The sequence below is a fragment of the Cricetulus griseus genome, chromosome 5 (assembly GCF_003668045.3).
Source record: "Cricetulus griseus strain 17A/GY chromosome 5, alternate assembly CriGri-PICRH-1.0, whole genome shotgun sequence".
Classification (NCBI taxonomy): domain Eukaryota; kingdom Metazoa; phylum Chordata; class Mammalia; order Rodentia; family Cricetidae; genus Cricetulus; species Cricetulus griseus.
Window position 1 is genome coordinate 164370275 of NC_048598.1, and position 26136 is coordinate 164396410.

General features: G+C 37.8%; 1 protein-coding gene across 1 annotated transcript in view; it reads right to left on the reverse strand.

The window, feature by feature from the left end:
• Agmo (alkylglycerol monooxygenase) overlaps nucleotides 1-26136 on the reverse strand; it is a 302932-nt gene that overhangs the window by 175646 nt on the left and 101150 nt on the right. The window contains exons 4-5 of the mRNA XM_027419743.2: nucleotides 19130-19233; nucleotides 5743-5838 (exon numbers count right to left, since the gene is read on the reverse strand). Of these exons, the coding sequence (XP_027275544.1) occupies nucleotides 5743-5838; nucleotides 19130-19233 (200 nt within the window). The remainder of the gene's footprint in view (nucleotides 1-5742; nucleotides 5839-19129; nucleotides 19234-26136) is intronic.

A 26136-nucleotide genomic window follows, 5' to 3' on the forward strand; every position in this document is an offset into this window, starting at 1 on the left:
GCACTTCACCAAATTCAGCAAATAACAGTAATGTCCAAAAGGTCAGAAAGGATTTTAATCAAAATCTTCATTTGGAAGGATAAGAACTATGCACTTCAGCCTATCTTGCATTATTAACAAGAGCCTTAAATACACAGAGGAGAGGGGGTATAGGGGACAAAGGACATGCTTAGTTAAACATTAACAGTCTGCCTAATCATTCTATCAATCCTCATTTTGCAAGGTAGCCTCAGATAATCTTCATATTGTCCTGGGACAAGCTGCTTCCCATCAGATAATTGTCCTGCTGACCCCTGCTTGGAAGAAAGGATTCAATGTGCAGTGTCTGTCTGAGAAGCCTTTTTGTTTTCTAGAATCCAGAGTAAACTGTAGAACAAATGGAGAATTTCAAGCCTTTTCCCAAGGTTCTGGAAGGCAGCATTTAGGAGCCTGTGGTAAAAATGCTTTAGTACTCTTCCCTTTGTGCTTTCCATTTTGAAGAATGAGGTAGATTGAGTAGTACCAGTTTTTACAGACTTGGGGTTGTTTAATACAACTCTGTACAGAGGCAATCGGGAGTCTAATCTACAGTAAAGCGAGTACATACAAAACGAAAATGCCTTGCTTTTATTCTGATTTTAGTTTCCAGGCACACTTGAGGACTCCAGCTTTTTGAGCAAAAGCAGTTTCTAAGTGAGTCCTAAAGAATTATAATGCTATAAGTTCCCTACATAAATGATAAATGACATTTATGCTGCAAGAGCCAAAGTTAATCTGGAAGACCCACCTGAGTACCTGCCAGAGTAAAAGGTGACTTCCTGGAATGCTGGGAGTTGTGGTTCTTAGGAAATAAAAAGCCACATGATTTTACTTCCCTAAACAAGTTTGTTTGATGCATCTGCATTTGATATTCTTGATCACATGAAGGCAGGAGATATGTAGGCAGGATATACATCACGATGTATGTTTGTCCCTATTTGGACCTGATGGGAAGTGCAAAGATTTACAGTTTTTTTTTCTTTTTTTTTCTTTTTTTAGCCTTTGCAAAAGGTGATAGGTGGTCATCACCTGGGAATCCACAGGTGAACCTGGCCATAGATCTTTTTACCCGGCCAATATTTAATTAAAGATTGCTTTAAATTTTACTCACAATTGTGAAACTGGTTTTTCCCTCTTGAATATCAGGACATGGCTGGAGATTGTCTCCCAAGATAAGGGTAACTACTACTGTTTGTTTGTTTTCTACTCTTGAAGATGCCTGTAACCCCAGTTTTTAGGGTGTGAAACACATTCTCACCTTGAGAAGCACATTTGCACATATACTGTCCATGGAGACAAGCATGCATATACACATACTACATAAAAATAATTTTTATGTCACTACTAGAACAACTATCACTCAGCAGTTGCTTTGCTCTGTTTATTAAATCTGGATTTATTAATTTAATTTGATTTTGCTTATTGCATCAGTGGAGGATATCCAATAACTGGGGATCCAATACTCATCACTTCTTTTCAGGACAGGTAATAAGACCACCTAATGTATACAACTGTTGGAGTAAACATGTGTGTGCATAGAGCATTGGCTCCACTGATGGGGATCCATAAGTGGGTCTTCACCTAAACCACATACCATATGCCTAAGTGACAGAAATGTAAGGATATTGTTGACCTAAAGGTAAAAGTTGAAACTCTAAAAGTGTCAAAGGAAATCTGAGCAGAACATGTTTCATGGTTTGTGATAATAAAAGTGACTAAAGGAGAAAAATTAACAAAACAATACACACCACCTTAGCCAAGAAGTCAAGTAGAATTAACATTCTTCAGTGGTTTCAGTTTAATATTACAAAACTCATCAAACCATGACAACAATCTTCAATAGCACACCATTAAATTGATTGTGTATAGCATTCCTCTTCTCAAGCATGGTAGCAGATTATAATAAACCAGATTTATTCAGGTTATTACCACTGTGATGATACAGCTAAACCCAGTAATACTTAATACCTTAGAAATGGGCATGTATAGCTATGAAATTTAAAACTTGTATTTGAAAATGTTCTTGTGCTGTATTCATGCATTTACAGAAAAAGAACACACCAAGGTTGTGATGCCAACACCTGAGGTCAATAAGAATTAAACAAATCTTTAGACATTACAAACTCAGCAACAGCTGGGTATGGTGTGCACACCTCTAACCCAGAACTCTGGAGGCAGAGGCAGGTGGATTTCTGGGAGTTCCAGTCCAGCCTGGTTTACAAAGTGAGTTACATTGAAAGCTGTGTAAAGTGAAACCTTGTATTCCCTGAAAACAAAAAGAAAAAAGAAAAAGTAACAGAACAGACTGGCAAAGCAAGCAGAGGATTTTTGGAATATTCAGAAAGGAGATTGGATTAAGATACTCCTGTTTCTTGGCTAACAGAATTCACAGTTAAGCAATAACAAAAATCAAGCTTGATTCTGGATATATATATATATATATTATTATATATATATATATATATATATATTCTTTTTCATATTTTAATTTTCTTTTTATCCCTCCATTTTTTATTTGAATTAGAAACAAGGTTGTTTTACATGTCAATCCCAGTTCCCTCTCCCTACCCTCCTCTTCCCCCCCAACTAACACCCTACCTATCCCATACCCTTTCTGCCTCCCAGGGAGAGTGAGGCCTTCCATAGGGGGGGGTCTTCAGAGTCTGTCATATTCTTTGGGATAGGGCTTAGGCCCACCCCTGTGTGTCTAGGCTGCAGGAGTATCCCTCTAAGTAGGATGGGCTCACAAAGTCCATTCCTATGCTAGAGATAAGTACTGATCTACTACAAGTTGCCCCATAGATTTCTGAGGTCTCCTCACTGGCACCCACGTTCATGGGGTCTGGATCAGTCCCATGCTGGTTTCCCAGCTATCAGTCTGGGGAACAAGAGCTATCTCCCTTGTTCAGGTCAGCTGTTTCTGTGGGTTTCACCAGGCTGATCTGGACCACTTTGCTCATCACTCCTCCCTCTGTGCAACTAGATTTCAGTTCAGGTCAGTGTTTAGCTCTGAGTGTCTGATTCTACTTCCATCAGCTGCTGGATGAGGGCTATAGGATGGCATATAAGTTAGTCATCAATCTCATTATCAGGAGATGGCATTTAAGGTAGCCTCTCCTCTGTTGCTTAGATCGTTAGCTGGTGTCATCCTTGTAGATCTCCAGACATTTCCCTAGTGCCCGATTTCTCTTTACAACTATAATGGCTCCCTCTATTATGGTTTCTCTTATTTTGCTCTCCTCTACACTTTTTTTTCTTTCCTCACATCATTGGAGGTATTGTTTTGAAGGAAGTGAATTTTTCCCTTTCAGAAAAAACAGTGTCTCCTTAACCAGCTTCCCTCTTTTTTAAGAACTGGACTTCAAGGAAGGTAGAGAAGAAAACTTCTGTTTGTGAATGGACCAAGCCACCTGCCAACACTGGAGTGCCTGCAGTTCTCACAAGGTATCTTTGAATAGAGTCACGCTTTATGATGCTACATATTAGGGTGTGCAAGAAACTTGGGGGAATTTAGCAAGAAGTTTTTAAGTCTTAATATGCACACTTTGCTAGACAGAAACCAATAATGTAGTTTCTACCTCTAATATATGGTAACATTTAAGAACATTTAATGAGATTTATTGAAAGAGAGAGAGAGAGAGAGAGAGAGAGAGAGAGAGAGAGAGAGAGAGAGAGAGAGAGATTTCTGTGTATTTCCCTTGTGTCCAGGGCTCGGGTGGAAGTATGCTGACAACTTGCTTGAATAGGTTATCTTCTACAATGTAGGTCTTGGTAATCAACCCCAAATTGTCTGACTTGGGGATACAGACTACTACCTTAACTTTTAATTGACAGAGTAGAACAAGCACATTTTGAAAATATAGTCTCTTAACTTAAAACTCCTTGGAGTCTCGAGAGATATCTAAGTGATTACAAGTACTTATTATTCCTGCAGAGGACTGGCATTCAGTTCCCAGAAGCCAAATGATGGCAAACAACTGTCTGTAACTCCCTGGACACTTATTTTTACCACCACAGACACTTCATGCATGGTTAACATACATACATACATACATACATACATACATACATACATACATACATACACACATACATACATACACACACACACACACACACACACACATACACACACAGACACAATTAAATACATAAAAATTTAAATGCCAAAAATAACATTAAAATTCCCCCACCTGATGTCTATTCAATTTGTCTCTCTCCAGAAACCACCAATGTGATCAGCCTTTTTAGTTTTATCCTGAATCATTCTCTTACTTTTACATAAATGAAAATATGTTGTCTAAATTTCTAGGCTGTGGAAATTTTCAGAAATGGATTCACAGATTTTAAGGAAACTCAAACAATAAGTTTATTAAATGAAGACTTTGCTCTCATGCAAAGTCTGAGACAACTCTGCTTGCTTAAGTTCCTACAAACGAATGACATGCTGCATGTATGAAGGGCTCTAACATACTGCTATTCAATTGGACCTTTAAATAATCCACAGGCTTCTGGTCAGCATGTTTCTTCTGAGAAAGCACATGAACCTTGGCTCAAGGATCTCTTGGAGCATCTGTTCCTTACGCATCATCTTTCCATATCCTAACTAATACTGGACCTGACACAAGGCATGACCTCAGGCAGAGCCTCTGTAAAAATGCTACTCTCCTTTAACCCCTCCAAGTAAATCAACATGATACTTCCCTTTACTGATTTAAATAAATTTGGTCTTTGACCTCTAGAGTCAGAAATGGCCTCGACAACTCTTTCAGATGGCTGCAGTATGAGCTTGTTTGATGTATGTCAACTATCATAAAACAAATAGTATTTCATGACAGATCTTCAAATAATACACATATGTTCAAAGTCAGGGTAATGGTGTTTCTATCTGAAGCATGTCAGCTGTGTGAAATACTGCAGACAATGAGATGAAGCTATTCTATGCCAAGATTTGGTGTCTGGTGCAGCTGTGCCTGCTGATATGGTGCACTGCACTGCACCAGCTATCAATATGTTCACTGTTGGAACTTCAAAAGGCTACCAGTAAATGCAAATGCTTTAAAGATTCCCCCTGTGCATAAGGCAATTTTTCTGGCTCTATGGTATTTTTATATTTAACAGCAAAATGAAGACAAATCGTTTATAATCTAGATGGTTGCTTAATATTGTATCTGCAATCAGTCAAGACAAAAGATCTGAAATTTTCTGGAACTGGAAAGTTCTGTATTGCTTTCTAGAGAAAACAAATTATAACCTAACCGTATATTGAACAAGTTTAAACAAAAAAAACTCTCTAATAAAAATAAGATTGCTAAGAATATTTTCTTAATTTCTGTAAATGCTACACATTTTTCAAGTGATCTTCACATACACACTTCTATCTCTAAATTGAAATAGATTTCATCATCTCTTGTTTAGTAATGTTTAATGAACTGTAATGCAGCGTGATATTGTAGCAAACAATATTAAAAATGTTTTGGTACTTAATAGTTCAAAAATTATTTTATTTAATTGGGACCAACTGGCTTCATTGCATCTTATAAATTTTGCAATATATATTCAGAATAAAAGGAATAAAAATGAACAGATGTTTCTCTTTAAAAAAGGCAGACTTAAGATTTTTCTTACACTATAAATCAGCTCCTGGTACATTTCTAGGACATTGCTTGAGGCTGTTTTAGTATAAGAATTTTAGCACACACACAAACACACACTCACCCTTACCTCTGTGTGGATCCAAAATTGGTATAGGAGATTGAATTGAATATGAACAGCAAACACTGGAGGTGGTATGAAGAGGGCCAACGGAGAGTAGAAAACCTTATATAGAAAAAACAAAAAAAAACTCTACATCACGTTACAATCATGAGTCCTCAAGAGAAGCTTTGTTAATGTTCCTTTAGCAAATATAATTTTCCATGTTTTACTCTGCAATATTAATTTTTCACATAGTGATGGAGTTGCAAATACTAATCTTCTATTTGGAATTTAGTGTTTTATAATTAAAATATCACATGCTGTGTGTTATTTCCTTACTATGAAAATATTAGGTGTGTTTCCTGGAAGTAAAGTGGTGGCTTATAATGCCCAAGTACTTACTCTATCAAAGCACAATTTTAATGTACATGCCTTTGTACCTAGACCACTCCCAAATGCTCAGATATTGTCTGGCATTTTCCAATAATAAAATGCAATCATAATAAAAGAAAGTATGTGGCATAATGAAAGAGTAGAATGAGAATGTGGTTTCCATTTTAATGTTTATATGATTGATTAAAGGTAAAATATCTCTTAAATTTTTATCAAAGTTATTAAGGTAGGAAGTGTACTGTGAGCATAGTAGAAGCAGGTCTTAAGGAACCACATTTCCTAAGAGATGAAAATGTCCATGCCATGGAAAACCACCTTTCTGTTAAGCCACGGAACTGCTTAGAATTGACTAGTAAGTGTGATTTATCCCTATTAGCAGTTATATGTGATCAGAATAGTTTCCTTGAAAGAAAACTGAAGAAATAAATAGGTATCACAAGAATCTCACTTCTCCCTTATATTTCTGATCCTAAAATGCAGCATATTTTCAAAATATTTCTTCCAATAGCTACAATTTAATTGCTGAATTATTATAAAGCTTTTGTTCTCAATCAGACAGTAATATGAAAGATATTTAGTAATAGGTTTTCATGGGAAATTAGACACTTATATAAATTATTATTCATGTTTCTAAATTTAATTCACCTAAAATATAACTTTTCATCATTGCAAGCAGGATCAGTTTTATTATTTTCAATAGATAAAGAAGCAATAGGTCAAATTAGTAAACAGTAAGGAATACAGATTTCTTACTCAAGAACTCATGGTCTCACTATAGACTTAATTGTGAAGGCTAAAAAAAGTTTTACCCTTCCAGTTTCCTCAAATTAATAGTACAGAACAAAAGTTAGAAATCTAGCCATTCAATTAGTTGCAAATATTCTATAGTGTCATATGATGTGGATTACATGTGCTTTATAAATAAAGCATTGTTAAAAAAGGAAATAGGGAGCTCCCTGCACCCCAAATCTGCTAGCACCCCACTCTTCCATTCTGCCGACCCACTCAGGAACTAGTGAGGAGACTACCAGGAGAGTCAAGACCTTCCAGAGTTGTGGACATTGAATTCCTGGTCCCCAGACACCACTGGGTCACAAGAGGAGATAGAGAGACCCCGCCTGCACCCACTAAAAGAAGATATGGGGAGAAGACAGAATAAGATTTCATCCAACAACAGAAAGACCAATATGACATCACTAGAATCTAGGGACTCCACTCCAGCAAGATCTGAAAAGCCCAACACAGAGCATGAAGAAGAGATGGACCTCAAAAATTATCTCAGCAAGATGATAGAGACCTTTAAAGAGGAAACAAGAAAATCCCCTAAAGAAATAGAAGAAAAAGCAAACAAAAAATTAAACAAAATGGAGGAAAAGACAAACCAAAAAATTCAAGAAATAAATAAATTTCTTAAAGAATCTAAAGAAAGCTAAGAAAAAAACATCCAAACAAGTGAAGGAAGCTTTTGAAGCAGTTCAAAGCATGAAAGCTGAAATAGCCACAATAAAGAAAACATAGAATGAGACCATGCTGCAAATGGAAATGCTGGATAAACCATCAGGAACTAAAGATGTAAGCATAACCAATAGAATTCAAGAGATGAAAGAGAGAATCTCAACTACTGAAGACTTGCTAGAGGATATACATTCATCAACCAAAGAAAACCTCAAGTCCAACAAATCCCTAACACAAAATATCCAGGAAATATGGGACACCGTAAACAGACCAAACCTAAGAATAATAGGTGTAAAAGAAGGTGAAGAAACACTGCTCAAAGGTACAGAAAACATACTCAACAAAATCATAGAAGAAAACTTCCCCAACCTACAGAAGGATATGCCTATGAAAGTACAAGAAGCTTACAGGACACCAAACAGACTGGACCACAAAAAGAAGTCCCCCTGACACATAATAATCAACACACCAAATCTACAGAATAAACAGAAAATATTAAGAGCAGCAAAGGAAAAAGGCCAAGTAACATATAAAGGCAAACCAATCAGAATCACACCCGAATTCTCAATGGAAACTCTGAAAGCCAGAAGGTCTTGGATAGACACCCTACAAGCACTAAGGGAGCATGGATGTCAACCCAGACTACTGTACCCAGCAAAACTTTCAATCACTATAGATGGAGAAAACAAGATATTCCACGAAAAAAACAGATTTAAACAATACATATCCACAAATCCAGCACTACAGAAGGCTCTGGAAGGAAAACTCCAACCCAACGAACATAACTACACTCACAGAAACACTGGCAATAGATAATCTAATTTTACCAAACACAAAAAGAAACAGGAGGGCGAATTCCACACGCAATGACACCACCAACATTAAATCCAAAACAAAGAAGAACCAATGAACAATGGACATTAATATCCCTAAATGTCAATGGTCTTAACTTACCCATAAAAAGATAAAGGCTAACAGAATGGATACGAAGACAGAATCCATCCTTCTGCTGTTTACAAGAAACACACCTAAACTTCAAAGACAGGTGATACCTCAGAGTAAAAGGATGGGAAAAATTTTTCCAATCAAATGGGCTCAAGAAACAAGCTGGGGTAGCAATCCTAATCTCTAACAAATTAGACTTTAAACTGAAAGCAATCAAAAGAGATGAAGAAGGACATTTCATATTCATCACAGGAAAAGTCCATCAAGATGAAGTCTCAATCCTGAACATCTATGCCCCTAATACGAAAGCACCCACATTTGTAAAAGAAACATTACTAAAGCTAAAACAACAAATAAAACCACACACACTTATAGTAGGAGACTTCAACACCCCCCTTACACCACTGGACAGAACCACTAGACAGAAACTTAACAAAGAAACAAAGGATCTGACAGAAGTTATGACACAACTGGGTTTAACAGATATCTATAGAACATTCCATCCAAACACAAAAGAATATACCTTCTTCTCAGTGCCACATGGAACCTTCTCAAAAACTGGCCACATATTTGGCAGCAAAGCAAACCTCCACAGTTACAAAAGAATTGAAATAACCTCCTATATCTTATCAGACCACCATGCATTAAAGCTAGAATTCAACAGCAATACGAATTGCAGAAAACCTACATTAGCATGGAAAATGAAAAACACCCAATTGCACCATTCCTGGGTTGAAGAAGAAATAAAAAAAGAAATTAAAGGCTTCCTAGAAATTAATGAGAATGTAGACACAACATACCCGAACTTATGGGACACCCTGAAAGCAGTGCTAAGAGGGAAGTTCATAGCTCTAAGTGCCCACATGAAGAAACGGGAGGAGAGTCACATTAGAGAATTGACAGAACAACTGAAAGCTATAGAGCAAAAAGAAGCAAACACACCAAGGAGGAGTAGACGCCAGGAAATAATCAACCTGAGAGCCGAAATCAACAAAGTAGGAACTAGGAAAATAGTACAAAGAATCAATGAAACAAAGAGTTGGTTCTACCAGAAGATCAATAAGATAGACAAACCTCTAGCCAAACTAACCCAAAGGCATAGAGAGAGCATGCTAATTAACAAAATCAGAAATGAAAAGGGGGATATAACAACGGACACTGAGGAAATCCAGAGAATCTTTAGGTCATATTTGAAAACCTGTATTCCACAAAATTGGAAAATCTAAAGGAAATGAACAGCTTTCTGGATAAATACCACTTACCAAAATTAAATCAAGATCGGATAAACAGTTTAAATATACCTATAACCCCTAATGAGATAGAAGCAGTCATCAAAAGCCTCCCAACCAAAAAAAGCCCAGGGCCAGATGGCTTCACTGCAGAATTCTACCAGAAATTCAAACAAGAGGTAATTCTAGTACTCCTCAAATTGTTCTGCACAATAGAAGATAATGCCAAACTCTTTCTACTTCTATGAGGCTACAATCACTTTGATATCCAAGCCACACAAAGATATAACTAATAAAGAGAACTACAGACCAATATCCCTCATGAACATCGATGCTAAAATACTCAATAAAATATTGGCCAACCGAATCCAACAACATATCAGAAAAATCATCCACCATGATCAATTAGGCTTCATCCCAGGGATGCAAGGATGGTTCAACATACGAAAATCCATCAATGTAATCCACCACATAAACAAACTGAAAAAGAAAAACCACATGATCATCTCACTAGACGCTGAAAAAGCCTTTGACAAAATCCAACATCCCTTCATGATAAAGATCTTAGAGAGAACAGGAATAACAGGAACATATCTAAACATGATAAACACAATATACACCAAACTAATAGCCAACATCAAACTAAATGGAGAGAAACTCAAAGCGTTTCCTCTAAAATCAGGAACAAGACAAGACTGTCCACTCTCTCCATATCTCTTCAATATTGTACTTGAAGTTCTGGCTATAGCAATAAGACAAGAAAGGGGGATCAAAGGGATAGAAATTGGAAAGGATGAAGTCAAACTTTCACTATTTGCAGAAGACATGATAGTCTACATTAGTGACCCGAAAAACTCTACCAGGGAACTCCTATGGCTGATAAACACCTTCAGCAAGGTAGCAGGATACAAAATTAACTCAAAAAATCAGTAGCCCTATTATATACAGATGATAAATCCAATGAGAAAGAAATCAGGGAAACAACACCTTTCACAATATCCACAAGCAACATAAAATATCTTGGGGTAACACTAACCAAAAAAGTGAAAGACCTGTACAATAAGAACTTTGAGACTTTAAAGAAAGAAATTAAAGAAGATACCAGAAAATGGAAAGATCTCCCATGCTCTTGGATAGGTAGAATTAACATAGTAAAAATGGCAATCCTGCCAAAAGCAATCTACAGATTCAATGCAATCCCCATCAAAATCCCAACACAGTTTTTCACAGACATTGAAAGAAGAATACTCAACTTTATATGGAAAAATAAAAAGCCCAGGATAGCCAAAACAACTCTTTACAATAAAGGATCTTCTGGAGGCATCACTATCCCCGACTTCAAGCTCTACTATAGAGTCATAGTTCTGAATATAGCTTGGTATTGGCACAAAAATAGACAGATAGACCAATGGAATCGAATTGAGAATCCTGACATTGACCCACGCACCTATGAATACCTTATTTTTGACAAAGGTGCTAAATCTATACAATGGAAAAAAGATAGCATCTTCAACAAATGGTTCTGGTACAATTGGATTCCGACATGCAGAAAATTGCAGATAGATCCATACCTGTCACCATGCACAAAACTTAAGTGCAAATGGATCAAAGATCTCAGCATAAATCCAGCCACACTGAATCTTCTAGAAGAGAAAATGGGAATTACCCTTGAACAAATTGGCACAGGAGATCGCTTCCTGAACATTACACCAGTAGCACAGACACTGAGGTCTGCAATTAATAAATGGGATCTCCCGAAACTGAGAAGCTTCTGCAAGGCAAAGGAAACAGTCAGTAGGACAAAACGACCACCCACAGAATGGGAAAAGATCTTCACCGATCCCACATCTGACAGAGGACTGATTTCCAAAATATATAAGGAGCTCAAGAAGCTAGCCACCAAAACACCAAACAATGAAATTAAAAAGTGGGGTGCAGAACTAACTAGAGAATTCTCAACAGATAAATCTGAAATGGCTGAAAGACACTTAAGAAAGTGCTCAAAATCATTGGCCATCAGAGAAATGCAACTCAAAACAACTCTGAGATACCACCTCACGCCTGTCAGAATGGCTAAAATAAAAAATACCAATGACAATCTATGCTGGAGAGGATGCAGAGAAAAGGAACACTCTTCAATTGCTGGTGGGAGGGAGAACTTATAAGACCACTCTGGAAATCAGTATGGCGGTTGCTCAGAAAAATGGGAATCAGTCTACCTCAAGAATCCAGCCATTCCTATCTTGGGTATATACCCAAATAGTGCATGTTCATACAACAAGGACATATGTTCAACCATGTTCATAGCAGCATTGTTTGTAATAGCCAGAACCTGGAAGCAACCTAGATGCCCCTCAACTGAAGAATGGATTGAGAAAATGTGGTACATTTATACAATGGAGTACTACTCAGCAGAAAAAAGCAATGGAATCTTGAAATTCGCAGGCAAATGGATGGAACTAGAGGAAACCATCCTGAGTGAGGTAACCAGTCACAAAAAGACAAACATGGTATGTACTCACTGATATATGAATTTTAGACATAGAGCAAAGGATTACCAGCCTATAATGCTCCTCACCAAAGAAACTAGGAAACATGAAGGACTCTAAGGGATAAATGGTCCTCAGGAATGGAAGTGGCATGAACTCCTGAACTAATTGGGGGCATGAGGGAAAGGGGGGAAGGAGCTGCTACAATAAGAGCAATAGAAGAGGAGTAGAGGAGAGGAAATGGAGGGGCAGAAATATTGAGTTGGGGGAAGAATAGAGGAAAGAGAGCAGGATGAGAGATACCATATCAGAGGGAGCCACTATAGGTCAGAGAAGAGATCTGGAACCAGGGAGATCTCCAGAGACCTACAAGGATGGTACGATCTGACAATCCAGGCAGTGGTGGAGAGGATAACCTAAAAGCCCTTCCCCTAAAATGAGATTGATGTCTTCTCTTTATGCCATCCTAGAGCCCTCTAGGCACCAGTGGCTGATGGAAGCAGAGACAGACATACACAGATATACACTGAGCCAAAATCGGGAATTTAGTTGAAGAGAGTGAGGAATGAAGAAAGAAGGGGTCTGTACCAGGTTGGAGAAACCCACAGGAACAGTTGGCATGAACAAGGGAGAGCACATGGACCCCAGATGCTGTCTGGGAGGCCAGTACAAGACTGATCCAGACCCCTGAACATGGATGTCAATAAGGAGGCCTCTGCACTTCAGGGAGCCTCTGATGGTGCATTAGTATATCTCCCTGGTGCAAGAACGGACTTTGAGAGCCCATCCCATGTGAAGGATTACCCTCTGGCCCTGGACATATGGGGAAGGGCCCAGGACCAGCACAGGAAGATTTGGTGGACTTTGCAGAGCCCCCATTGAGGGCCCTACCCTGCCTGGGGAGTGGTGGGTGGATGGGGTAGGGGGTGGACAGGGGGTGGGGGAGGAGGATTGGGGATGAAGGGAGGGAGAGGGAGAAGGGACTTGAAACAAGTTTGTTCCCTAACTAGAACTAATAATTCAATTAAAAAAGAAATAAATATTCTAAATGCTCAGTAAATAACATTTTGTAGGGAACATCCCGAGGCACTGTGGAATCCACCTAGGAGGATCAGCCCATTCAAAATCTGCCAGCATCTTTAGTCCCTTCTCCACAAATGGGAGGAGGTAAATGTGGGACTGTTTCCAGTCTACCTTGCTGTGCCATGCTTGAGCCTCCTGAAGCTTGGGGCCTATGCACAGAAAAACCCATCCTGGCAGAACATCCCATTCAGAGTCTGCCAACATCTTGGTACTAGTCCCATCTCCACCCATGGGAAGAGGAGAGTCATTGGAGTATTGGACTTGCTTAGATCCAGAAGAAGAGAACAACAGATGCATAACTACCAGGAAAGGAAGAGATCCCACCTGCACCCACTAGAAGAAGGGTTGTGAAAACAACCATCTAAAAACAGAAAAATCAATATGACACCACCAGAGTTTACTGACTCTACACCAGCAAGACCTGAACATACCAATGCAGAAGAAGCAGAAGACAATGATCTTAAAAACAACGTCATGAAAATGATAGAGACCCTCAAAGGGGATATGAGAAAATCCCTTAAGAAATGGAAGTAAAAACAAACCATAAAATACCAGAAATCAATGAATCTCCTAAGGGAAGTCCAAAAAACCCAAAACAATTAAATAGATGAAGGAAATAGTTTATACAGTCTAAGACCTGAAAACTGAAATAGAGACAATAAAGTAAACACAAATTGAGGGAATGCTGGAAATAGAAAAGCAGGATAAGTAATCAGAAACTATAGATGCAGGCATAACCAACAGAATACAAGAAATGAAAGAAAGAATCTCAGGGACTGAACATACACTAGGATAAATAAATTCATTGACCAAAGAAGGTCATAAGTCCAACGAATTCCTAACACAAAACATCCAGGAAATATGAGACACCATGAAAAAGCTAAACCTAAGAATAATAGGTAAGAAGAAGACAAAGAAGCTCAGCTCAAGTTGCAGAAAACATATTCAACAAATCATAGAAGAAAAGTTTCGAAACCTAAAGAAAGACATGCCAATTAAAGTACAAGAAGTACAGAACACCAAATAAAGTGGACCAGAAAAAATGTTCCATCAGCACATAATAATAAAAAACCAAATAATACAGAATAAAGAAAAATATTAACAGCAGCTAGGGAAAAAGGCCAAGTAACATATAAAGGTAAAACTATCAGAATCACACCTGATAAATCGTCTATCATGATCAAGTAGGCTGCATCTCAGTGATGAAGGGATGGATCAACATACAAAAATCCATCAATATAATCCACCATATAAAAAACTGAAAAAGAAAAATGACATTATCAAATCACTGGATGTTGAAAAGCCTTTAACGAAATGCAACACCCCTTCATGACAAAGGTCTTGGAGAGATCAGGGATAACAGAAACAAACCTACACATAACAAAAGCATTATACAGCAAACCGGCAGCTAACATCAAACTAAATGGAGAGAAACTCAATGTGAGTCCTCTAAAATCAGGAACAAGACAAGGCTGTCCACTCTTTCCATATCTCTTCAATATTGTACTTGAAGTTCTGGCTATAGCAATAAGACAAGAAAAGGGGATCAATGGGATACAAATTGGAAAGGAGGAAGTCAAACTTTTACTATTTTCAGATGATAGGATAGTTTACAAAAGTCACCCAAAAAATTCTACCAGGAAACTCCTACAGCTGACAAACACCTACAGCAAAATGTCACGATACAACATTAACTCAAAAAAAAAAAAATCAGTAGCCCTACTATATACAGAGGATAAATGGGCTGAGAAAGAAATCAGAAAAACATCACCCCTATTCAATTGCCAAAAACAATATAAAATTCCTTGGTTAACACTCACCAAACAAGTGAAAGACCTGTATAACAAGAACTTTGAGTCTTTAAAGAAAGAAATTAAAGAAGACACCAGATAATAGAAAGATCTTCCATGCTCTTGGATAGGTAGCATCAACATAGTAAAAATGTCAATCTTGCCAAAAGCAAACTACAGATTCAATGCAATCCCCATCAAAATCCAGCACAATTCTTCACAGACATTGAAAGAACAATACTCAGCTTTATATGGTAAAACAAAAGACCCAGGATAATCAAAACAACCATGTACAATAGAGGAACTTCCAGAGACATCACCATCCCTGACTTCAAACAGTATTATAGAGGCATAGACCTGAAAACAGCTTGGTATTGGCACAAAAATAGGCAGGTAGGCCAATAAAATCATAGTGATAATCCTGATATGGACCCAAACACCTAAGAACACCTGATTTTTGACAAAGAAGCTAAAAGTATACAATGGAAAAAAGAAATCATCTTCAACAAATGGTGCTGGCATAACTGGATGCTCGCATGTAGACTACAGATAGATACATACCTATTACCATGCAAAAAATTTAAGTCCAAATGGATCAAAGACCTCCACATATATCCAGCCACACTGAACCTCTTAGAAGAGAAAGTGGTAAATACCCTTGAACAAATTGATACAGGAAACTTCTTCCTGCACATAACACCACTAGCACAGACACTGAGATCAACAATTAATAAATGGGACCTCCTGAAACTGAGAAGCTTCTGTAAGGCAAAGTATACAGTTAACAAGACAAAAAGGCAACCCACAGAATGGGAAAAGATATTCACCAATCCCACATCTGACAAAGGTCTAATCTCCAAAATTTACAGAAAACTCAAGAAGCTACTCTCCAAAACTCCAAATAATTCAATTAAAAAGTGGGGTATGGAATAAAATAGAGAATTCTCTATAGAGAAGTCCAAAATGGCTGATAGACACATAAAGTGCTCAACATCCTTAGCCATCAGGGAAATGAAAAGCAAAACAACTCTGAGATACCATTTTGCTTCTGTCAGAATGGCTAAAATCAAAAACACCAATGACATTTTATGCTGGAGAGGATGTGGAGAAATGGGAACACTTCTCCACTGCCAACTTGTACAGCCACTCAGGAAAATGGGAATCACTCTGCCACAAGATCTACCAATTCCACTGTTAGGCACATACCCAAAAGACACATATTCTTTCAATAAGGAAATCTGTTCAACTATGTTCATAACGGCATTATTTGCAACAGCCAGAAGCTGGAAGCAACCTAGTTACCCCTCAACTGAAGAATGGATAGAAAAACTGTGGTACATTTACACAATGGAGTACCACTGAGTGGAAAAAATAAACAAAAGGCAAATGAATGGACCTAGAAGAAACCATCCTGAGTGAGGTAATCTGTCACAGAAAGACAAACATGGTATGTACTCAGTCATATATGGATTTTAGATATGGATCAAGGAATTGGTAGCCTACTATCCCCACATCCAGAGAGGCTGGCAAACAGGGATTACCCTAAGAGAGACATGCATAGTATCCTGGAGAAGAGGATTGGGATAGGATCTCCTGAACTGATTGTGAACATGAGGGGAGGGGAGAGGTATCTGGGAGAAATAGAGGGGTGAAATGGAAGAGAGAGGAGGAAATTGGGGAGCAGGAAGTTTGAGTAGTGGGAGAATAGAGGAGAGCAGGCTGATCAATATAACAGAGGGAGCCATTATAGATTTGAGGAGAGACCTGGCACTATGGAGATCTAAAAGATCTAAAAGGATAACACCAACTTGCAATCTAAGCAATAATGGAGAGGCTTCCTTAAGAGCCCTTCCCGGATAATGAGATTGATGTATACCTTATATTCCATCCTAGAACCTTCATCCAGTGACTAATTAAAGCAGAGGCAGACACCCACAGCTACACTCTGAACTGAACTCCTTCATTCCAGTTCCAAAGCGGCAGGAGTGAAGAGCAAAGGGATCAAGGCAGATCGGGTGAAACCCACAGAAACAGCTGATCTGAACAAGGGGGAACTCATGGACCCCAGACTAATGGCTTGGAGGCCAGCATCATACTGATCCATACCCCCTGAATGTGGGTGTCAGTGAGGAGGCCTCAGCAATATATGGGACCTTTGGTAGTAGGCCAGTATTTATCCCTGGCGCATCAATGGACTTTGGCAACCTACTCCACATGCAGGGATGCTCAATCAGCCTGGACACATTTGGGGGGGCCTAGGCCCTTCCTTGGATGATATTACAGATTTTGGGGAACCTCAATGGAGGGCCTTACCCTCCCTGGGTAACAGAGGGGAGATGAGGTGGTCGTTGGTGGGGAGGGTGGGGAGGAAGGGAGGAAGAGGGAGCTGGGATTGACGTGGGAGGAAGGCTTTCTTCTAATTTAAATAAATTTAAAAAAAAAAAGAACTGGTTAGGAACAAGACTAAGCTAAGGCTGTGCCTTTACAATTAAAAAAAAAAGGTAAATTTGAGCAAAGAAACAGGAATAATGTGATGGAAAAATTTGGACACTGGTTGTTTTCTTTATCAAACCCCAAAACAAGAGCCTAGAAAACCATATAGTGCAATTATTCTCCAAGACCTTAATGGTAACACCACTCTGGAGGTACTGAGATACTGCTATTTAGCCTCTGGAACTCTGAAACAATATACTTGTGTTGTTGTTTTAAGCAACAGTTCATAGTATTTTGCTCCAGCAACCTGGATATGGAATATGTTAACCTAGGAGTCTCTGCTATGATACAGTTAAGGGAAGGATCTTTTAAGATATTCTAATTAACTGTATCATTACAGGCTTACAGGTCTTCTTTGCCAATTCTGCTATTTAGGTTAGTATCCAAACCGAATATTTTCTTTCAATTAAAAGGCATCTGGTTAAAATTTTAACTTTCCAGTTATCAGCTGTATAATAAACTTCATGAAACTTCAGTCTCTGGAAAACATTTGACATAAAATACTATGAACTTATTAACAAAGTTCAAATTATATGAAACTTAAGAATGATCATTAAAGGTGATGAAGACTTGCAATATAGATACAAAAATCAATTGTATAGGTGCCCGGTTAAATAAATTCATCTATACTCTCCTCTTCTACATACATGCATAGAAATATAGATGAATTCATCTATAGTCTCCTTTAGCATCTCTGATATATAAGAATAGTTAATCCCATCATTTTAGAATTAGAATTACTATACTTCCTATACATTACAGTTTCTATGAACATATCTCTTGTCCACAGAGTATGTAAATGGTATGAAATAACTACACAGAAATACATGAGCAAAACCAATCTCTAAAATAAGTTCAGGTAGTCCACAGGTTTAGATATTTCAAATGCAGAGTGTGGCATAGCAATGGAGAGGTTCCCCTTTGTCTAGGGCACCTCATGGCATATGTCAAAAGCATGCATGCTGTGATACTTAGTGATCACCTTTTCAAACCAAAGGCCAGAGGAAGCAGCTAAGGCCCAATAACTCCTCCATGGACGTATCTCCAACTGACATAAACAATAAAGGCTTTCAAGCCAGATCTCAAAAGTGACCAGTCTCCTAAATACTTGGCCTTAGGAGAACAAGTCTAGTAACATGTGAAGTTTCATAGTAATTTTTGGAGACTTTTGAAAAATGGAAGTTTTGTAATTAAAAAAAATATAATGCATGTAAAATATTTCTATCTGAATATATTAGAACTAAACCCCATTGTATATATGTCTTCCTTTTGGTTAAGATTATTTCTGAAAGATAATAATAATGGACAGGTACTTTCTTAGATTGCTGTATGTCTTGGGTATTTTCACACCAAACAAAATTTACATCTGGAAAGAATGTTTGTTTCTTACTTGTGTGGGCTTCCAAAGATAAAGGAGCCATTTGGAAGAAAAAGAAGTACCTAAAACACACCTTCCAATAATTTAACAGGAGAAAGCAGAAACACTTGAGATTTCAAAAACAAGTATTTTCACATTTATTCAATTTCCCCAACTTACCCAAGAACTATATGGCTGCAAAACAGACTGTCTCAGTGCTGTGCTTAAGTTATAGTCTTCAGAGCTGTGGTGTGCTTGGTGTGCAGCCCAAATAATATTAATCTCTGAAAAACACATGGTTTAAAACAAATTATGAGAATGAGAGGAGAGGAGCTTCAATTCAGGCATGTGCTTTGCTCTGATAAGAGCATATGGAAAGCCTGGAATATCTCAGAAAAGGGTAACCAACCAAATCATAATTAAAATGAGGTTCCTTGAAGCATTTTTTGGAACCACATAGTATACAAATAATAAGTAAATAGAAATTGAAGCATAACTAATAACACACACACTGTTTGTGACACAATTATATACCACCAATGAAATGACATGACATCCAAACTTTATGCTTTACTAGCATTTACAATATCACAAATCAAAAAAAGCTAATGTGTGGTATTGTAACAAAATAATAAATGGAGAGTGATGAGTTTTCAGTTTGTGATAACGTATTTCTAATTAAAGAGAAATTCTCCAATGGGAGAAATTGGTTTATAATGAAATATTATACCATATTATTTTCTGATGGCCTTTGAGATGTTTTAAAAGCTGTCTTTTGGAATAAGGAAACCATGCAATGTTTGATGCTGATCTTTACGATTATACTTTTATTCACATGCAAGTCATTGTACATGATTCTTCTCATAACTTACCAAGATGTCCACCAATTCACACAATGTTCTGACAGGGAATGTCATTCTGTATATGTTTTTATTATTGGTTGATGAATAAAACAGTTTGGCCTGTAGAGGCAGGAAGATAGGTGGGGCAAGGACAGGAGGAGAATTTTGGGAAAAGAAAGACAGAGAGAAGACCCACAAGGAGACTCCATGTAGTCAACCGAGGAGTAACAGGTCCAGGAATTCTCCAGTAAGCCAAGACCATGTGAAAATACATGGATTCATAGTTATGGGTTAAAGATTAAGACAAAGCTAGCCAATAAGAAGCCCTATCCATCGGCCAACAGTTTAATAATTAATGCTTCTGTGTGCTTATTGAGGGCTGGAGGATGACAGGACCTGGCTGGAAAAAACCTCCACCTACAATGTTCAAATTTTCTCAAAACATAGAAGCAAGTTGAGACTGTTTGTCACATCAAGAGGTACTGAAGTCACCCTCACAAGGCCTGCTGCCATTTCAAGCAGGAAAAGCATTTTCATTAACCATTGTCCAATAAATACTGAAATCATGATTATTGTTTTACTCATTTAATCACTTCTAGTAAACACACTGTCCCCAAGAAGTTTGAGAATTGTTTTGCACGAATGATCAGTAATTCATCACAAGGTCATTTAAAACTGCACAGACACAGTATTTGGAACCATTTGAAACTGGTTAGGGCCCCACATTCTAGCTTATTTATTACATACATAGCAACATAGAGGAGATTTGCAATGGCGATTTCTTTGTGTCTTCAAATGTGTGTGGTCTTTGTTTAAGATATAATAAATTTAACAAATTCCCTAAGTTTTGTAAACTGTTTACCAACTGAGCCCTTGAAATAATCTAAACACCATTTTCTCCTTAGGCAACTCAAGATGAACATTTTAGAATATGGTACTTATAATAACCCTTGATGAAAAATAGACATGTCCCTTTTGACTTTCCAATATTTGATTCCAAATATTGATCTTAACACAACCAGAATATGGGTTCAAAAAGTCTGGCCTTGCTTCCCTGTAATCTACACAGAAGTAATTGTGAAACAGAGTCCATGAAGGTGGAGGTTAAAGACCTGTGTCTGTAGTTGTTTTGAAAGCATCACTTCCCATCACAAACTGTGTAACAGGAGCTGAAGATCGATGAAACACAGCTGCATAAACAGCATGCAGTAACAAGATCCCACTGGCTCACCTATGTCCCTTTCCAGGGATGGAAAAGAATCAGAGAAATTGGATTTTTTGCATGGCCTATAGTTAGCTTTCTGGAAGTAAATTATTTTCAACCATGGTTACAAAAATATGTTTTTCAGAAAATGATTTCAATAATTCTTATGAGAATGGAATAAGGAAAAAATAATTTTTGTTTACCTTCCTTAATGCTTGATTTGGTAAATTGCTTGCTCTAATAAATGAAAGAAAATATTAAGGAAGAAAAAATGATATTATTTAGGAAAGTGGTTTTATATGGAAAGATTTAATAAAATTATACTTTCCATTCAATAGGTATATTATTTTCCTATAAGCAAATTGTAGACTTTATGCTCACATAACATTTTATTAGACTTTTGCAATGGCATAATTAGAAATAATTATGCTTATTTACAGTGCCAAAATGTACATTTGTATGAATATATTTGTTTAATATGTAGCCAAAATTTCTACTCATTTAGCTGAACTCTAATGTAATATGTGTGCTATATTACTGGCTTTGTTCATTTTAAACAATTTTAATAAATTCATAAATTTCAGATCATGCAGGGATACCTCGATAGTTCAGAGCACTTGCTGCTCTTTCAGAGGACCCAGGTTTCCTCATCACCCACACTGAGGCTCACGAGTGCTTGTTACTCTAGTTCCTGGGGATCTAATGTACTGTTCTGACCTCTTGGAGTACCTGCTTGAACATGGTGCAACACACACACACACACACACACACACACACACACACACACACACACACACCACGCAAGAAAGAACTCTTCATAAAATGCATACAATGCATTAAAACCTCTCATTTTTAATATACAATGCTTGGCAATCAAGTACAGCTTTATAATTACTATTGATAAAGATAAAATTCCCATTCTGTATTTTTCCATCCACCTTGATTATTGAGATAGACACATTCTAAAATGGCTCTTGACTCATATTATAAAATTAAGAAATTTGATAGCATGATGGAATGAACCTTTCTGGATCCTGAGAGAGAAGCCTTTCAGCATGTGTGTCTTGGCTGTCTACCGCCAGCAAGGCTCTGTTGATTCCAATCCATGGATGGTCATGCCTTTGGTGATCCTTCCTTTTAAATCAGTGGAGTTAAGTGACTCCTTTCTAGGAAAAAGGATTTTGGCCAAGGTGATGGATGGGATGTCACTTTGGTACTTAAAAAGAGTAGTTGTGTCTCAAGTACTCTTTCATATACTCACATCCCAGCCACGTGATTGGAACTCTGCTTTGCTGAGTTATATCTTAAAGATAATTGGGAGAAGCACTTCACTAACAAGCTAACAAGGGCTAAGCTTGTTACTGCATACACCAGCCAGCAATCATGCAAGGGTGTTTGGATGGAACATTGTGTTGTTGAGACCCTGGATATACTACAGACTACCTGCCATGAGTTGAACAGCTTAACAGCAAATAAACCCAATGAGCTTGGGCTGGTGTGGTTCATAATAGCCACAGGCTGATTTCTGTCTCTCTGAAATCATCTGACAATAGATTGTTATTAATTTAAGCCACTAATTATATATAGAAGTATATAATTAAGGTAGCCAGTGACTCACTGAGACTCTTAAGTTTTTCTGCTTCAAGGATGTCAGATAAATAGAACCCAGCAGTACTCGAATTATGAAGTTTGGATTTTTCATTCAACATAAAGTAATAGATAGACTGCCCCTCTTTCTATGTTTATAATTATTTGGTCTTTTTACTGCTGAGTTGTATTCATAAGTAAGAATACTTACTGTTTTATTTCGCTCATGTAGTTTTTCCATTTGAAATGCATATCAGTTATTTTCAGTGTGTAATGTAAATAAAGCTTCTGTCAAGATTTTCTATTTTCAAATGCATTATTTACCTTCATTAAACACAGGAATAGTCTTCATTATGATATTTTAATGTACATATGTAATGTGTTTGGATTATATTTGTCCATTACTCTCTCAGTATTTCTGCTAGAACTTGTGCTGATCATTTTTCTCTTTCTAACTAGTCCCCATTCTACTCTCATGTCAGTGAGTGTGTGTGTGTGTGTGTGTGTAAATCTTGTATGTATGTGGAAAGTCAGTGAAATATTATCCTGTGTCTTAGTTACTGTTCTATTGCTGTGATGACATGAGCCACCATGACCACAGCAACTCATAAAAGAAAGTATTAACTGGGTATTCTAGTTTCAGAGCTGATTCCTTGACCATCATGGTGAGTGTAGCATGGCAGTGGACAGGAAGACAGATAGGCAAAACTGTTTCTGGGGAAGTTAACAGAGAACTCACATTTTCTCTGCAAGTTGGAAGCAGAGAGAGAGAGAACAAGAATGGGCATGGCATAAAGCTGACTCCTCATGGCATGCCTTCTCCAAAATGGCAAACCTCCTAATCCTTCCCCCAAAAAGTTTTAACAACTAATGAACAAGATTTTAAGTATATGAAACTATGGGGAGCATTGTCACTCAAACTATTATTGCATGTTAACAACCTTTCAGAAATATTTAGTCTACTGTCCAGGGATGACCAAGGAGGAAAGATCTATGTATGGTGTGAGGTACATTCCCTGCCTAGAATCCTGGCATTTTAGATGTGAAGAGTGTGAACTGAATACTAGCAAGCTTGTATTAATCAATTGCTCTGTGTTCTTAATTTAGGTGTATTCTGTACTGTTCGCTCAAGCTTCTCCCATAGTGACTTGCCTGACTGGGTGGACTTGGAATTGTAACCCAAATGAACATTTCTCCTTTGACTTGCTTTGGTCAGGATACTTTATCATAGCAATAGGAAATTAAACTAAGACAAGCAGTATAGAAAGGTTTCGTTTTAAAAAGAAATGTTTCCACCTGTAGTAAATTAGTTGATTTAATCACCTATTCTTTAATTCTTTCTGTGTGTGCATGTCAAAGACCGAGAGAGTATTCTCTATGTGTGTTCTCTACATGTGGTATATGCTGATATTTGTGTGTATATATGTGTGTGTTGTTATGAGTGCATATATATGTATGTGCCGGTGGAAGTCAGAGGTTGACACCAATACAGAAAACCGATATGTTCTCTATGGGAGCCTTGGCTATATGAAACTTAAATTCTTTTTCATAAAGAAAAAAATCAAAAAATATACAAGATGTAACTTGTAGATTTTTTAGAAATCAAGCATTTACTGGTAGCAAGTTGTAAGGAAAAACAATTTAAACATTTCCACAAATGGAAAAAGATAATATAGGATTTTTATTCAGTTCTTGAATAAAAGTCCAAATATCTAAATTATATTGGCAATAATATCACCAATAATTACAGTATTTATTTGTGTTATATATGAAAATATTATGAATTTTTGCATTTTAGTGTTCTAAGCCAAGGGGTGATGGGACATATTGTAATTCAGGCACTTGGAAAGTGGAAGCAGAATTCCAAAACAAGTCAATGTTCATAAGAAGGTAAAGCTTGGCCAGGTGTTGGTGGTGCACGCCTTTAATCCCAGCACTTGGGAGGCAGAGGCAGGCGGATCTCTGTGAGTTCGTGGCCAGCCTTGTCTCCAGAGCAAGTGCCAGGGTAGGCTCTAAAGCTACACAGAGAAACTCTGTCTCAAAAAACCAAAAGAAGAAGAAGAAGAAGAAGAAGAAGAAGAAGAAGAAGAAGAAGAAGAAGAAGAAGAAGAAGAAGAAAAAGAAGAAAAAGGAAAAAGAAGGTAAAGCTTGGTCTGGGCTTCATGAAATGTAGTATCAATGAAACAAAAATTTCAAACAAAATAACAAATAATTAAATTTTATATTGAAAGTGCTTGATAAAGCTAAGAATTAAAACTATAGTGTAATAATATTTGTTGCCAGCAGACTTCTCTACCCTACAACAGCAGGACCTCAACATTCCAATGCAGCTAAGGCACAAGAAAACAATGTTAAAAATAGCCTTATGAAGATGACAGAGTTCCTTAAACAGTAAATGGAAAAAAATCCCTTAAGAAGGAGCTGCTACAATAAGAGCAAGAGAAGAGGAGAAGAGGAGAGGAAATGGAGGGGCAGAAACATTGAGTTGGGGGAAGAATAGAGGAAAGAGAGCAAGATGAGAGATACGATATCAGAGGGAGCCACTGTAGGCCCGAGAAGGGATCAGGAACCAGGGAGATCTCCAGAGACCTACAAGGATGACACGATCTGACAATCCAGGCAATGGTGGAGAGGATAACCTAAAAACCCTCCCCCTAAAATGAGATTGATGACTTCTCTTTATGCCATCCTAGAGCCCTCACCCAGTGGCTGATGGAAACAGAGACAGACATCCACAGATATACAATGAGCCGAAATCGGGAATTTAGATGCAGAGAGGGAGGAATGAAGAACAAAGGGGTCTGTACTAGGATGGAGAAACCCACAGGAACTGTTGGCCTGAACAAGGGAGAGCACATCGACCCCAGATGCTGTCCAGGAGGCCTGTACAAGACTGATCCAGACCCCTGAACATGAATGTCAATAAGGAGGCCTCTGTACTTCAGGGAGCCTCTGGTAGTGGATTAGTATTTTTTCCTGGTGCAAGAAGGGACTTTGAGAGCCCATCCCATACGAAGCGTTACACTCTGGCCCTGGACACATTGGGAAGGGCCCAGGATCAGCATAGGAAGACTTGGTGGACTTTGCAGAGCCCCCGTTGAGGGCCCTACCCTGCCTGGGGAGTGGTGGGTGGATGGGGTGGGGGGTGGGCTGGGGGTGGGGGAGGAAGTTTGGGGGTGAGGGGAGGGAGAGGGAGAAGGGACTTGAAATAAGCTTGTTCCCTAACTAGAACTAATAAAATAAAATAAAATTAAAAAAAAAAGAAAATGGAGTAAAAGACATCCAAAATGGAGGAAATAAATACATTTCTCAAGGGATGTCAAGAAAATCAAGAAAAAAAACATTAACAGACACAAAACTGTTAAAGACTTGAAAATGAAAATAGAAACAATAAAGAAAACACAAACTGAGGGAATTCTCGAGATGGAAATTCTGGATAAGAGAACAGGAACTACAGTTGTAGGCATCACAACAGAGTAGACATGATGAAAGAGAGAATTGCAGCTGTTGACAATACAATAGAGGAAATAGGTTCATTTATCAAAGAAAATATT